The sequence below is a fragment of the Pteronotus mesoamericanus genome, unplaced genomic scaffold, assembly GCF_021234165.1.
Source record: "Pteronotus mesoamericanus isolate MK-2021 breed Mesoamerican mustached bat unplaced genomic scaffold, CSHL_Meso_final contig_68, whole genome shotgun sequence".
Lineage (NCBI taxonomy): Eukaryota > Metazoa > Chordata > Mammalia > Chiroptera > Mormoopidae > Pteronotus > Pteronotus mesoamericanus.
Genome location: NW_026555234.1, coordinates 14,910,559 through 14,927,285, shown reverse-complemented (window position 1 = coordinate 14,927,285; position 16,727 = coordinate 14,910,559). Strand labels below are relative to the sequence as shown.

Here is a 16,727-nt window from a genome sequence, read left to right as displayed (position 1 = left end):
GGTTACCCTCATATAATTTGAGTTAGAAAGAAAGAGCATATTAAACTGTATTAAAGAGGGGAGAGGATCCAGCTCAGTGGGAGTGTTGATCATTATTGTGATGGCGTGTCCCTAGCCAGCTCTTAGGTTTGGGAAGGCGTATTTGGCGACTAGGAAATGTTTCCCAAGGCATATCTTGATTTCGGAAGTCCATATTGACAGCATCGTTGCTTAATTGCATGCTTTGTTGACCTAAACAAAATTTTTGCTTATTTCTAGTCAGCAGAAATCAGCAAAGTGGGCCTTTTAAGCCAATACAATTACCCTTTTGACCTATGGAAAGTTTGATCCAGCCAGTTTGGAGAAAAGACCTCATGAGCCAAGGTTTTCTTAGGTGACCAATGGGGCAGAATGGGCAGGAATGAGAAAAATAGTCAATTGTGGTTTGCATATCAGACATATCCACATACATGTGTAGGTGTAAATGAACCTCCCATAGTAAAATGGGAATGGTTTGAGATTTTACAATCTCTGTCCTTTCCATAGATCACAAGTGGATCATGTAGAGAGAAGATCCAAGTTTTCTCAGCTCTTTAGAATAAGGGAGGGTTATTTGAATAGAGTTTCTTCTTATTGATTTTGTTTAAAGGAATCAGATGCAGCCATCCTGAAAGAAGTTTAGGCGAAATTGATAGTTTTTTTTTTTTTCTTCATCCACAAGATACCTAAATTCATCTGTTTCTCAATCCCAGGCTGAAGTGAGTGCCTTGAGATCATCAATTGTGGGTCTTTTATCATGAACACGCATTAACTGACCCATTTCTTTCTTTCACACAAAATATCAATAAGTACACAATTACACAAAGACAAAGAAATCTGTGCTTTGTGGCTGTGTGCGTGACACTATCAAACTTGACTTTGATTAGCTTGCTTCTGGTGGAAACAGCTGTTCGAGGGCTCAGGCGTCTCTCAGAGCTCAGCTCCATTGTGTGCAGAGCAGATCTGGAGCTTCCGAGGTGGTCCATCTATGTGTCTGCTTAAATGGCATAATTGGAGGGGCACAGAAATGTCCCCCTCGCCCTCAGACACCTTGCTTACGGCTGCAGTGCGTTTGGCCTTTACATTTAAGGCATCGTTTCCACCGGGGCTGGCATAGAAATGCATATCTGTGACATTACTGCAGCATTTTGTCATGACCACATTAACGTGGATGAAGTTGCCAGATGAACAGCAGCAGCCCAATGAGGGTGGAGGGAGGAGCCGTTTTAACAATGTCCTTCGTGTTTTCGGTGTGGAGAAGTGAAACATTTCTAGAATATAGGGTGGTTGTCTGAAGGTCTGGCGGGACTGACTGGACAGCTGAGGGAAGCCCACCCGAGGTGGGCATGGCAGGCCCCAGAGCGCCGCCCTCCCTGGCCTCACCTACGGTCCCCCTCCTCAGCTCTGACCCCCAGGGGCCCGGCGAGATGCCAGCGTGAAAGGACTCCCCCGAAGAGGGTTGATGAGGCTGGATGGAAAACAGAGAATTGTCAAGGCCCCCCTGCCCCCCACGGAAGAACTTGTGAATGTCAGGAAAGGGTGTTGGGGGGACTCGCGGCTGGAGCATATCCTTTGGTTTATAGGCAGGACCACGAGGGCACCTGGTAGAAATGCCCATGCCCCGGACTTTATTTCAGCAAGAAACACCAACAGCCGATGTGCCAAGCCGGAGACATAGCAGTGACTGCGACATGGATTCTGACCTCATAATTTCTGAACAAAGGAATGTTTGGGTAATTCTTAGCTTATGTTAATGCAACCGGGCATGTGAAAATACCTATGGAGGTAGGACACGTGTCATGCCTGTAGCTGGAACTCTTCAAGTTAATTGCCTTGTTTTCCTGGCAGGAAACAGCTCATAACCACACACATGACTTGATCCAGGAAATCAGCTTCAGCTTAATCAATATTTAGAGTGTGATGTGTTGATAATCGATGTTGGTTTTGTACATAACAGAGGCAGCCATAGCTCCTGGTGGAGCAGCTGCCCGTTGGCTCGGCTCCAGCCCACGGGACGCCAACTTCCTACACTGCTTAGGTGCCCAAGGGACTGAAGTTCGCAGCACCTTCTCGAGACCGGCTCCTGGGGGCCAGCACAGCCCTATCATATTCAGAAAACATTGCCCAGCCCCTGAAGTTGTTTTTCTCTCACACCCTAGCTGTCACTCGTATTTTTCCCACTTCTCAAATAATCTTTCTCAGTCCAGGCAATTATAACTCTTTGCCCAGGCTAGCTCCAACTTCTCATCCGGCTTAGATCTTTCTTGAAAGAAACAATAGCAAGATGTCAACACCACCACTGGGGAACCTTAGCAAAAAAAGCAAGTCAAGCTCCATCAACTACACATCTATGAAATTATGTCTAATTGTGTTATTCATCTCATGTCTCCTATATAATTCTTTTAAAAGAGTGTCTGCTGTCACTTCGTGTTCTTCAAAACTCTCTGGAACAAAAGTTTCATCATTTAGAACAGGGGCAGGCAAACTGTGGCCCACGGGCCAATCCAGCCAGCCTTCTGTTTCTGTAAGTAAACGAAGTTGTCCTGGATGACAGCCAAGCTTAGTGGCTCACGAGTTGTCTGTGGCTTCTCTTGACACCACAGCAGAGGTGAGTAGTTGGGATGGACACCGAGCAGCCTGCAAACCTATAATATTTACCACGTGGTCCCTTTTTCCAGGAAAACTGCTGACCTCAAATCCAGAATAGTGCCGTCCCATAGAAGTAGGATGTGAGCCACAGACGCAAGCCATACAAATTACATATGTAATTTCAAATTTTCCAGTAGCAACATAAAAAATAACCTGAAAAAGGTGGAATTAATGTTAGTAATATATTTTACTTAACTCACTGTATCCTGATATCATTTCAGCATGCAGCTGGTATAAAAATTATTAACGAGGTACTCTGCATCCTTTTTTATATTGTTTTTGAAGTCCAGTGTATATTTCACACTTGCAGCACACCTCAATTTGGACCAGCCATATTCCGAGTGCTTAATGTGACTCCTGGCTACTGTACTGGATTGCATATATCTAGGACCCATAAACCTTGGATTGACTTACTGCACGTTGAAGCAGGTGAAAATAAAATAATCTTCATAAAAGAATAGGGAGGTCCCCTTGAATACCATTTAAGTGAAGGCCCTGGAGAGGGGTCGCTGACAGGTGTCCTGTGCCTTCTTCATTCTCGTCTGTCACCACCAGCCTCTGCAGTGATAAGTTGAGGTCTGGAAAGTTGGGGGCCATCAAGCAGAACGGAAACCGTGCTCAGCACATTGCGCTTACTAACACGGGAAAGTGGACTGGCGTTTTTAGCAATAAGATGTAAAATATTGAACACGATTATTATAAACTGCACTTTGCAATGAAATCTAGTGAAATCAAATAGCCTTTCCCCCAGCATCCTGGTTTTCACTGGCGTTCCTAGCATCAGCAATAAAAACATGATTAAAAAAAAATCAAAGGAGAGAACTGGGCCTGGGTGAGTTTTTAAGGTATCCTGTACATGGAAAGAATGAGGAAGAGGTTTTAAGTCATTCTTTGAAAAAAGAACACAATGTGATATTTAATGTACCACAGCGCACCCCGGACTCTGCTCCCTATTGTCTCACTAACTAAGCAAATATTTTCTTCCTGTGAAACACGGTAAGGGAAGCGCAGGGCATTTAGAGGGAGGCGTGCCAGCCACCCCTCAGCCACTATTCTGGTCCAGCTTCCATCAGCACTAGCTTCTCTGGCTTCCGCTGAACTCGGCTATGGGCGTCACCAGCTTGATTCCCATTTAGAGAAGGGGAGCCACACCTTGGCACATCTGCCAAGTGAATGAGCCGATGCTTGTGGACAAATGCTGGGTGTAGCTTTATTCATGTGAATGCAGAATTCAGCCTGGAGTTCTCAGGCAGCCGTGAAATGGCAAGTCTTCAGTCCTGCTGCTGTGGGCCGTGGGGTGGAGAACGTGGGAGTGAGAGTCAAGGAGAGGCGCCTTGCTTCTGAGCCTGCTTCTGCTAACGCGCCAGCTGGGGGATGTTGGAGACAGGCACCTTCTAGGTTGCCGTTTCGTTGTCTAAAACATTGCGGGGGAGGGGTGGGCAGGGTCGTCATCCAGGGCTCGTCCTATCTGACGGTCTCTACTTCTAAATAGAAGCTTATTTTTACATTTATTCCCCCCCCCCTTGTAATTTGGAAGAATAAATGAGAACATAAAACAATTCAGCCTCCCCCCGAGGGTGTGGACAGTTTGGACTTTACCTATTTCTTCCCATGGGCTTCCCATCACTAACCACCAGTCTCCCTCTGCAATTTGGAGAAGCTGTATTTTCCATTTTTATTTTTTAGGACCGATGCTTCCCTCCCCGCCCCATTTTTGGGGGAATATTCATGTAGTACAAAATTCAAAGGATAGGAAGAGGTAGACAGTGCAGGTCTCTCATACCGTGTCTCCTGGTCACTTTGTCCTCTATGTGGCCATCCAGTGCTATGTGTACTCAGGAAAATATGTATATATTCTTTTTTCCAAACCCAAATGGCACTTCTGAACTTTGAAGTTCAGAGAGGAAAAAAAACAACCATCATCCCATTACCTGTGCATGCAGGTCTTCCCTGTGTCGGTAGCTGTATTGGATTCCGAGAGCAAATGCACTGTAACTTACCCTCCAGCCCTGTCCAACAGGCATTTAAGTTTTCCATCTTTTACTGTTACAGCCAGTGCTGCAGTGAAAAGCTGTATATACATGAGGTTGCACAAATTGGAGTATATTTGTAGGATAAAGTCTTAGGAGAGGAATTGTTGGGCCAGAAGGTAGGTGCATTTCTGTGTTTGCTAGTATTGCCTGATCTCAGTCCACAGAGATCACTCCCCTAGCAGGACCCAAGATGCCACACTTCCTTCCATCCAGCCAGAACCATGTGTTATTGTGCGTTTTGATGTCTGTGACTCCACTCTGTTCAAAATGGCATCTCAGTATAGTTTCCATGTGCATGTCTCACTGTGAGTGAGAATTTACTTATCAATGAACTCTGTCCTCTCCTCATTTCTCTTGATCCTCAGCTTTGTTTCTAACTGACTGTGTCGGTGCTTTGAAATAGAAACACTGTCCCCTTCCTCAGAAGCTTTCATTGATTCTTTGCCGTCAGCGGAGCAACAGTCGGCACTGTTTGGGTGGGGATTCCATGTCCTCGAGAACGAGGACCTTGCCGTTTTTCGACCTGTGTTCTCACATCCTCTCACGTGTTTTACCCCCTTTCTAATCTCCGGCCAAACCAAGCTACTTGCTTGCCCCCCCCAGTGCAACTGCATTTCCCTGCCTTCTTGCCCTGACGTGAGCTGTCCACACCACTTGCAGCAGCTCTCCTTTGCTTCTCTACTTAAAGGACTTCTCTTCATCCCTCGAAGTGCAAGTGAAATACCATGCCCTCCGTAACACCTGTCCCAGGTGCCCCAGTCAGAGTTGCTTCGCCTGGGGCTGTGCTCCTTTAGGGCTGGTGTATAGTTTAATGTTCTGCTTATCTGTAAACATGATTCCTGGATACCTGTCTTCTGTCTTTGCCACCTTGGCTTCTCCCACAGCCCTAAACCAGAAGTGAGGATAAGGTTCCTTATTTCTCCCTTCTTTGAAGAAGACAACAGTGACCTTTAAAGAAATTTTTTTTTGTAAAAATATTCATAGCATAAAATTTCGCCATTTAACCATTTTATGTGTACAACGTCGAAGACATTAAAATCCATTCACAGTGTTGAGCAACCATCACCACCATCTCCAGACTCTTCCTCTCACAAAACTGAAACTTGGTGCCTGGTAACTATAACTCCTCTTCTCCCTATTCCCCCAGCTCCTGGCAAGCACCGTTCTAGTTTCTGTGTCTATGAATGTGACCCCTCCAGGGACCTCCCATAAGCGGAACCATAGAGAATTTATTATTTTGTGACTAACTTATTACCCTTCGCATAATGCCTTCAAAGTCCATCCAGTTGTAGCATGTGTCAGAATTTCCTTTTTAAGGCTGAGTAGTGTTCCATCATGTGTGTATATACCACATTTGTTTATCCATTTATCCACAGGTAGGCTTTGGGTTGCTTCTGCATGTTAGCTTTTATGAATGATGCTGCTCTGAACGTGGGTGTATGTCTATGAACATATCTCTTCAAGTCCCTGCTGTCAACTCTTTTGGGCATAGTAGAGTCAGAAGCAGAGTTGCTGATCCTATGGTAATTCTTGTTTAATTTTTTGAGGAACCACTCTAGTGTTTTCCACAGCGGTTGCCCCATTTTACGTTCCCACCAGCAAGGCACAGGGTTTGTTTCTCTGCGTCCTTTGTTATTTTGTTTGTCTGTTGTTATAATAGCCGTACTAATGGGTGTGCAGTGGTCCCAAGTAACCTTTTTGCAACTGTGCTTTGGATACCTGAGCCACAACGTCAGATTTAGGAGATCTCTTAGCACTCATACATCACGCTCAGAACATTGCCTTGACTTCATGACCAAGCTTTACAGGTTTCTTCTGGAACCAATGTCCACATGGAGATGGCTTGGTCATTTAGAGAACTAGATAAATAAACAGGCAAATGATATCTTTCTTGGCACATGTTGTACCATCCGTGGTGAAGAAATCAGACAGCGCAGTCTGTGGTCCCAGCCTGCCGGCGCGTGATTTGGAGCAATAGAAACCTCCTGCTGATCCATCCGTCGCGCAGGCTTGTTTTGGCTTAGAATTTACTGGAGGAAATGAGGCCCTGTTGGCATCCGTGTCATGTTCCCTCTTGGGTGCACTTTGAACTCTTCTCTCGCCCTCTGATTTGGCTGCTTCTCTCTAGCATTTGAAGTCAGGACAATAGTTTGGAAATGTCTGAAGCTGGATTGTTCTCTCTTTCACTCGAAGGCAGGTTCATTGTGACTAGATGTGTTATGAACTAGCTCTTCCATTTGGAAACCAACTCTGGAATTACTGCCATGTCGTTTCAACGTCATGTTCTGATCAGCAGATGCTACTGAGTCTGGGGAGAGAGTTAATGTAGCCCAATCTTCATTTGTGTGTGTGTGTTGGTTTTTCTCCAATGGTTCAGTAGTGGTTTCGACATCCTTCCTCTTTTGCATTCACCGCTTTATGGAGATGGATTTTTTTTTTAATACCAGGAAAATCATGATTCATGTATCTGTTAATATGATAATTTTTTAAAAGATTTTATTCATTTTTAGAGAGAGAAAGGGAGGGAGACAGAGAGGGAGAGAAACATTGATGTGAGAGAGACACATCAATGGGTTGCCTATTGCACACCCCCTACTGGGGACCTGACCTGCAACCCAGACATGTGCCCTGACTGGGAATTGAACCAGCTACCTTTTGGTTTGCAGGTCAGCACCCAGTCCACCGAGCCACACCAGCCAGGGTAATATAATTTTTCTTATCCTTTCTTGAGGACATGCTTATTGATTTTGAGAGAGAGGGGAAGGGAGGGAGAGAAAGAGGGAAACGTTGATGTGAGAGAGAAACATCTATCGGTTGCCTCTTGTACACACCCTGACTAGGGACCGAACCTGCAACCCAGGCTCCAACCAACAGAGAGGTTGGACACTGGCCAGGACATTATGATAATTTAAAAACTTTCTATATATGTTTTTTCTTTTCAGAACTTCGTACCATCTTGGGGCCGGCAGACCTCTCTGACGACAGCGGTGATACCCAAAGCAGAACAGAGCGTGGCTTACAAAGACTTCATCTATTTCACTGTCACTGAAGGAAACGTTCGCAACATTTCTGAAGTCTCGGTGGAGTATTTGTGCTCTCAGCCTTGTGTTGTCAACTTGGAAGCCGTCGTCTCGTCTGAGTTCAGAAGTAGCATTCCTGTGTACAAGAAAAGGTGGAAGAACGAGAAACATCTTCACACCAGCAGAACACACCTGGTCCAGGTGAAATTTCCGAGCATCATGGTGTACAGAGATGACTATTTCATCAGACACTCCATATCCGTGTCGGTGGTGATACTCCGCGCCTGGATTACTCACACGTACAGGGGCGGAGACATGCATGTTAAATGGGACGAAAACCTGCTACACGCTGTTGCAAAGAATTATACTCTGCTGAAGACAATCCCGCCTTTTGAACGCCCTTTCAAAGACCATCAAGTGTGCCTTGAGTGGAACATGGATTATATTTGGAACCTTAGGGCAAACAAGATTCCCCAGTGTCCTCTTGAAACTGGTAGGTCATTTGCCTTGTCATGAACCTAATTCTCATTTCTTCAGATAGCGTGCATTGTAAGAGTAGGGCAGGAGAAAATTCTTATATTCGCAGTGGGGGAGACAAGGAAAATGGAGCCTGTGATTTTAGACTTTGGGGTGAGAGGGGAAAAGTTAAAAAGGTGAGAAGAGGAGAAAGAGTCAGAGAGAACGGGACAGAAGGTGAAAGGGAGGGAGGGACAGAGGGGCCATGGAAGGAGGACCTGCCTTGAGAGATCTGATCTGCTTTAAGTTGGAAAGGCACGTCAATGCCACTGAAACACGCATTGGGAAAATCTTCCATCTCCCCTCAAAAACCCCTCCAATGTTCGTTTTAGGGCAGAATTACTTCTCAGGCAGATCTGCCTTTAGCTCCTGGCTCTTCTGCTTTCTCTCGGCCTGTGTAATTTTAGAACTCTCAGAACCCCAGCTTTCTTCTCTGTAAAATGGGAAGAGTAGACAACGGTTCCCTCAGGGCAGCGTTGTGAGAATTAAATGACATGCAATTGCTTAGCCCATAATCAGCACTCTGTGAAAAGTAGCCCTGATAATAGATGATTGAGTCCAAACTCTGCCATTTTATCCTAAATGCCATATGGTCACAGCCACTGAAGGATCCATACGGGAGGCTGCTGGTCCTTCATCAGCCTTTCTGAAGCACGGGGGTTGGAGCTCTCTGGCTGTTCGCGCTTAGAAGAAGGGGCCTGAAGGTCTCTGCATGGGTGCGAGGGGCACCTTGCCCTGTGGGTGCTGAACACCTGCCAGCTCTTCTCCTTGCCCTGCCGTGGGGAGCCCTCCTGGGCAAGTGCCCAGGAACCACCTGGGTCTGGTAGCGTTTCCCAAAATGTGGCCCTGGGACATGCTGCAACACAATCAGCCAGGACTCGCGTTGCAAATGCAAGTTCTCAGGCCCCATCTGTTAACTACCCGTTCGGGATCTGTGGGACCAGGGCCCTGGAATCAGCATTCACACGTTCCCATGACCGATGGACCCTAAAGCTTGAGAACCTCTCTACCAGGGGCAGGGCCGGTGGACCGCTGATCTAGAGCGACTGCGGCCCGGCCACCAGGCAGGCTTGGTGGGTGGAAGACATCATGGGCTTTCGACAGCAGACCCTCCCACGGGAAGAGCCTGTCACCTCCTCATCTTCGAGAGGACTGGCTTGGGGCAAGGTGACTTAAGGATACGGGGAAAACAGTGCCAGTATTTCCTGGGGCCACCCCAAAACAGCCCCACATGTAACGAAAACTTAAAGGCCTGTGCAACTCCAGACTATACCCCATCAGAAGCCACTTACCACAGAATCGACACATTTGGCATTTAAAAGAACTATTTTGAAATAATCATAGATTCACGGGAAGTTGCAAAAATGGTAGCAAGTCCTGTGTATCTTTCCCCCAGTGTCCCCCCACGGTGACATCTTCCTAACTAGAGTACAGTCCCAAAACAGAGGAACCAATGTGGAGCTAATACTGTTAACGCGACCACGGACTTCGTTCAGATTCCACCACTTTTTACAGGCACTTCTGTGCATGTGTGGTGTTCTATACAAGTTCATCCCACATTTTGTTTTAATAGCTGTGTTCTGTGTCTGGCTTATCCCATGTTTGAGTGGTGCTTTAAGTAAGAGATATCCAGAAGCAGAAGGCAAATTCCTTTTCTGTGTGTGCGCGTTGGGTGGGGGAGTGGGTAATTAAATGCCTGAAATCGCCGAGCTGCATGCATTTCGATGATCGGTGTGCAGCCCTCTTGCAGGCAGACGCCTTGAATGCCTTCCACATGGGGGCCTAATTTGTGCAGGAGAAGGAAGCACGGGGTGCGCACAGCCGTAGTGCTGCTTTGCCTCCGATTTTGTCAGGGCTTCATGATTCCATTTCATGTTTGGCCAAATCACATATTTCTCATTAAAGAATGGCTGAACCACAAGCTGGAAGTTTTCAAATGAAGTCATTTACAAACTGGCCGAGTTCTTCAGGACACCCGAACGTACCCTTGAAACGTCTTCTCTCTTTTCTTGCCCGTTCCCATGTTCACAGGGCTCAGGTTTCCCTCCCCGCCTCCCGGCCATTGCTGTTGGGGTGAGAACCCATCTGATACAAGCATAACACAGAGGAAAACCTTTTCTAAGAGTCAAAGTCACTGAAAGTAGGGGGGAGCTTTGTGTCACCTCAAAACCAGCTCTGCTTGCACGGCTGTGATTTGTTCCCTCTCCTTAAAAGACAAATCAAAAGAGCCTCTGCAGCAGCTCTGTGAGGAGTGTCCGTGACCTTTGTTCTTGTCATCGGCTGTGTGGTGGACAGAGGCCAGGCCTCTGGCTTGTTCTTAGCGGGGACTCTTGATGAAGAAGAATCAAGTCAGAACAACAAGATGGCTTTAGGGAGCCGTGGGGGCGCCTTTCATGTCTGGTCCCAGTCTGCAGCCAGCACCGGTGGCGGGGGTGGGGGGGCGTTTTCTCTATCAAGTGCCTGGTGTCCTACGAGGGCTCTGCATCTGAACTGAAGCCCCGCCTGACTTGCTTTCATTTTCTTTTTCCTTTATAAAGAGAGTGAGCCAAAGTCCCCGTGCAGAGAGGTTCCGTGAGCTGGCGGAGCAGCCGTGCACCAAAGGCTGCGGCCGGACTCCCAAGGCGAGGGCCGTGCTCCCAAGGCGAGGGCCGTGCGCCCGCGCGCACACCTCTGCGGCAGACCTCCTTTGCCTGGGCCCGTCCCGGGCCGGGCTGGGGGTCTGGTTTTCGGTAGAAGTGCAGCAGACTTTTGTCCGGCGCTGCTGCTTACACCTGCCCTGGATCAGAAGTGTGCAGCCTGTCAGGACACGTGTATGCCCTGGCTCGGCCACCTGCCCTCTGGCGTACCTGTTTCTGCCACAATCCAGGCACCTGTTTGTGCTGCATTCCAAGTGTGTGGGCCATAGGTGGGCAGGCACACCACGCCTGAGGCTCTGCTTACGCTGTCCATTTCCTTGGGGGAGGGGACCAGGCCTTAGCGGCAGTCCCTCACCTGTCACACATGTACCTGCGTCATGGGTGAACTTGCTGAGAACGAATGCACCTGCCCAGGCCGGTAACTGTAGGCCTGTCAGACTTTTCTTCCTTGCACATCCTGTCGTGGGAGGCCAGCTAGCCTCTGTCTTCAGAGTAGAGCGCACGTTCAGTCGCCTCTCCCCACGTGTGTGGCTGTCATGTGGTCTAAGCCACCGTGGTCTCAGCCTGGGTTCTGTCTGCGGGTGGCCTCCCAGCTTTGCCTCCCCCACACGGCAGCCATTGCAAGCAGGTGACATGACCTCCTGCAGGCAGTTACTCCCATAGCAGTTACAAAAGGTCAGCCCATGTCTTTTACTGTGGCCTGTGGAATCTGTCCCTGTCCCCTTCCCGGCTCCATCTCCTGCCGTGCTCCCCTGGCCCACCTGGTCTAGCCACACGAGCCTGTTTGCTTCCCTTTGAACATACCAGGTCCATGCCCACTTTAGGGGGTTTGCGTTACTGCCCCCTCCTCCTGAGCTGCCCCTCCCCCGGCTCCCCTCTCTTACCTGTTCCTGCCCCTGCGCCAATGCCCCCATCAGACACCCTCGCTGCCTTATCTACGACAGTGGCCCCACCCCATCGTTATCACCTTTATTTTCCTTCATAGCCTTTAGTGCCACTCAACGTTGTCATTGGCTATATTTAATTTTTTTTTTTTCTTTTGCTGGTTGAGCGTCTCCATCCTGATAGCACACGCTCCATAAGGCCGGGGTCCTGGTTTGTGTTGTCCTGGTGCCGAGCACAGCGCCTGCGTGTGTCAGGGGTGCAGTGACGGTGACCTGAGTGAGGAGATTGAGGAATGAATGCCCTTAGCCAAGGGGCAAGGACCCTTTTCCGTCTTACGCTTGTGTGTGACCGTCACACTGTGACAGCATCCTCACATTGCTGTGTTGCCACATCAGGGAGCCTGTGGGGGTAGGCGGTGGCTGTGTGCCTTCCCCGGGGCTCACACGCATGCATGCGCACACTGTGGTTTCCCAGGTAGAGCCCATCTGGGCTGTGCTGGCTAAGGCCACAGCCTCCCGGTCAGCGATCCTCCTTTGCAGCCACACATGAGCTTACCTTCACCCTCTGCGCCTGCCCTTGTAGTCTGAGTATGATTAGTTTGATTCCGCACCCCTGTGCCTTGGCCACAGTAGGTCCTTTTACCCGAGGTAGCTGCCATCCCTGACGCCCACTCCCCACCCCTGCTGCCTGCCTTGTCTTCCTGGAAAATTATACCCATGTTTCAGTGGCCACTTCAGATTTCAACCCTTCCCCAACGCCACCTCGGAACATCTTCCTTCCTTCCTTCCCTTCCTTTCCCCCCCTTTTCCCCCCTTCCCTTCCCTTCTCTCCCTCCCTCCCTCCCTCCCTCCCTTCCTTTCTTCCTTCCGCACAATCAGAAATTAACTCTCTACCCTTTGGCCTCCCCTAGCCTTCTATTGTTACCCACCACCCCATATGGTATGTGGCATGTTTAATTCAATTAAACAAAGTAGATGCTTGAGCACCTACTATGTACCAATTTCTTTACTAAATCTGGATGCTCAAAGATGCAAACATGATCCTCCTCCCCTCTCTTTAGGAGGTGATGCGGGAGGTAAATACAGCTACCAATAGGAACAGCTACTTTCCATTACTGCCAGGCACTGTGCGAAGTGCTTTTGGTGGGTGTCTAATTTAGACTTGCCCAGTGCTCTAGGTCACATTTATGGAGGAGGAAACTGACTCAGGGAGGTAGGGTACCTTGTCCAAGGTCACAAAGCTATTTGTGATGGAGCTGGAGTTTGAACCCAAGTTATTTGGTTCCCAAATGCCACACTTAACTGTTAGTTTGTGCTGCTGGGTGATAGCATGGAACTATTTATCCAATTCATTAGTTCACCAAAAACTAGTTATTGAGTAGTCTTTATATGTCCAGTGCTTCGCTGGGCTTCTTCACACAGGAGGTGGCATTTGAGAGACTTGAAGGATGAGTAGAGTTTTCACAGTCAGAAAAGGAACAGAGGGAAGGGCATCCGGGCAGAAGGGGAAGCACAGACCAGGAAATGCAGCCTGATCGGGCTCCCTTGACGTGAGGGATGGCAAATAGCTTTCGTCTTGCCTGTTGCCCCAGAGTTGATGGGTGTGGCCCCTCAAAGGTGGTGTTGGGAGGGATTCTGAGGCTGAGCCTATGCCCAGTGAGAGAGCTGTGTGGATTGGCCACCAGTGTCTACCAAAGGGTGGAAACAGAGTAGCAGCACTCGAGCTATATATTTATTCAGGTAGACTCGCAAGTGGAGATGGGCAATTCAGGGAATAAGACTAGAAAGGCAGGTTGGAGCCCGGCCAAGCTGTGTTAAACATTCTGCCCTACTGTCTCCCTCTGTGAACATTTTTCTAACCTTTCCTCTTCATTCAGAAACGGGGGAACATGGCAGTTTCCTTCTTTTCCACTCTCTTCTCCTTTCACTAAAAATTTATTCTCATCTGCAGATCTGTTGGATTGGAAGAATGATTTCTTAAAACCAAATTTCATTATAACAAACTAAAGAGAATAAGTCAAATGTTGGAGCCAGAAACCCATCTTTATGTGAAAATATCAGTGTATGCAGCAGGACTATTCAAATCAACGACATGATGATACTTTTTGTTATTGTGAGAACCAATATACTTGGCACTTTTAGGGAAAAAAAGACTTAGTTCCTTTTTTCCCCCGGTTAATCACAGTAGTCTGAATTTTTCTGTAAGAACACTAATTAATGTCTTGTCTCTGTATTGCCCTTTACGATTTTCAAAACACTTTCCCCATGCACATTGTCTCATTTAATCCTCATAATATGCCCACGGGAAAGGGTATTACTTCTCGTCCTCTCTTTACGAGAGGGAAGCAAAGGCTCGCGGTGCTTATTTAACTGAAGTCCAGGCTTCCTGATTCCTTCGACTTGGTTATTCCAGTCTTGTACTGAAATATGCTAATACAGCCCTAACCTGGGTTCTAAGTTAGAAGAAATACCCTTGTTTTTAAGTTGAATTTTTGCCAACGTGAATCATCCTGTTTTACTCACCTGCTGGACTTTGTCTCTTGGAAGCAGGCTGAGCAGCTGCAGAGGCCCAGGGCGGGGAGGCCTCTGCCCGTGGCCAGCTCCTCCTCCCTGCCCACACAGAAATGCTCAGAGAATGTTGTTCTCTCTTTTATCCAGAACAGTAACACGCGTACCTGGTTTAAAAACTTCGGAGAGTGTAAAAGGGTTCGTTCCCCACCCCTCACCGTGCTGTTCTAGTGCCATTACTAGAGGCAAACTCAGTAACACTCGTTTCTTGTGTCTCCTTCCAGAAATGTCCTCTGCACCTGCAAATGTTATGTTGCTGTCCCCTTCTCTTCATACACACAAGGAGAAGGACACTATAAACTCTGTCCCGCAAGTCATTAACAGTACAGCAGAGCTTTCTCTGTATCAGTCCTTGTACACGACCTCACCCCTTTCGGTAGCTGCTTAGCCTTCCATTGCCCGACCGTCCATAACGTAAGTTGTCTCCTGATGACGGTCATGCAGGTCATGTTTAGTCCTTTACCAGTCACAGCGAGGTTTCGCCAAACATCCTTGTACATGTGTCTTGGTGCACACGTATAGGTATGTCTGGAGGGAAAATTACTGGGAGTGGAATTATTTTATTCTTAAAACTCCTAGCATTGAATATTCTACAGAATTTCTTAGTCACTCACTAAGTTCTGTCCTAAATCCTACTTACTCGAGAGTAGAGTGTTTGTTCTCAGTCTGCAGCTTTAAGGAAAATAAAGTCCCCTATCACCACTGTCTTTTTAATGTTCTGTGTTTGGGAAGCATATTGAGTTGCCTGCACTCCAGCGTTCCTTCTCCAGGTTGGAAAATCTGAGCTTATTGTCCTCTAGGTTCTGTTTATAGATTTATAGTCACCATTATTCCTTGCAACCAGAATCTCTTTAACTTCACAAATGGGCTGAGGATCTCGGCTGCATTATTGTGACGCATTTGACACCCCTCGGAGCGGGGCTTTGTTGCATGGAAACGGGAACTCCCCCAGAGCAGGTGTCTGTGTCTGGGCCCTGATCACTCAGCTAAGCTGGACAAGGAGCTGTGTGGCCTTCCCAGCCACCTTACTCAAGGGGGATTAACAACTAGAAAGGCTGTGGGGCGCTCAGTCAGTGTCCCCAGGAGCTAGCCCTAGTGCTGAAACAGGGTGGTGCTGGAGGTCCCCGCTGAGCCTGGTCCTCCCCAGAAAGAGAGGCCAGGGTGGCTGGTGGGCGATGGGGCCCTGGAGGTTTGCGGCCACACCAGTCGTCTAACCAATATGGACATATTTCAGTTTTTAACGAGTGTGGCGCCACAGGGACTTGCCCGCTGAACATCCGTCCTGGTCCTCGGGGAGGCCTGGTGACCTGTGATGAGGTTTCAGAAAAAGCCCGTTGGTCTGTAGTGGGAGCCCAGTTTGAATCATACCTGCGCCTCTTATTAGCTATATTACCTTCAGCAACACCTAACACTTTTCTTGTCTCCAAAGGAAAGCATTCACACACCACATGATATCTAGTGCCTCTTCTTGCTCTAAAAGTGGAGGAAATAAAACAAAACAGTCAAGGGGGTGAGAGCCGAACCTGAACTTTTTCCCTAGCATTTTATGTTTCTGTTGTAATGACGCCTCTTTCCTTTCTGACTTCCCCATTCCAAGAAATGGAGTGGGGGAAGGACCCAAAGGAAGAGAAACTGTTGTTTGGCTTAGATAGCAGGGGGCACATTACAGAATTGTGGGAGGTGGTGGGTCAAAAACAAGTTCAAACCCTGACGTGGCCACAATGATATTCATTTGTTAATCTATTCATTCACTCACTAAGTATTTCTGGAGCCTCTCTCAAGTGTTGGGCACTGTTCTGGGCTTTGGGAATAGAACTTTGAATAAAGTAATGTCCCTGCTTTCTTGAAGCTTACATTCTGGAGGAAATTGGACCTTAGTTTTCCCGCCTGTGAATCCTTTAAAAAAAAAAAAGATTTTATTTATTTATTTTTAGAGAGGGGGGAAGGGAGGGAGAAAGAGAGGGAGAGAAACATCAATGTGAGAGAGAAACATCTAACTGTTGAGTTTCACACTTGCACGCGCCCCGGCCAGGACCCAATTCTCAACCTTCGCATGTGACCTGACTGGGAATCGGATAGGTGGCCTTTTGCTTTGCAGGATGACACCCAACCAACTGAGCCACACCAGTCAGGGTCTGCCTGTGACTTCGTTCTTGGCGATTGACACTGGTTGTTAGTCCCCATTCTGGTGCCTAGGAGGGCCATCGCTAACCAATTACGGCACTCCAGGCAGCCACAGTCAGCTACAAGAAAATAGGCCTGTATGTTTTCCTAGGCTGGATGAATCCAGAAGTCCTTTCCTGCTACAAAATTTCATTCTCATTAATTATTTCTAATTAAATGTAAAAACCCTAACAGTGAGGGAAAATTGCAATCATAGGACTCTTGAAGATTTCACAGGAA

At 47.7% G+C, this 16,727-nt stretch overlaps 1 protein-coding gene across 1 annotated transcript in view; it reads left to right on the top strand.

Annotated features, from left to right (window-relative positions):
* Positions 1 to 16,727, top strand: part of SEL1L3 (SEL1L family member 3) — a 93,232-nt gene that overhangs the window by 5,091 nt on the left and 71,414 nt on the right. The window contains exon 2 of the mRNA XM_054582011.1: positions 7,643 to 8,213. Coding sequence (XP_054437986.1) covers positions 7,643 to 8,213 — 571 coding nt within the window. The remainder of the gene's footprint in view (positions 1 to 7,642; positions 8,214 to 16,727) is intronic.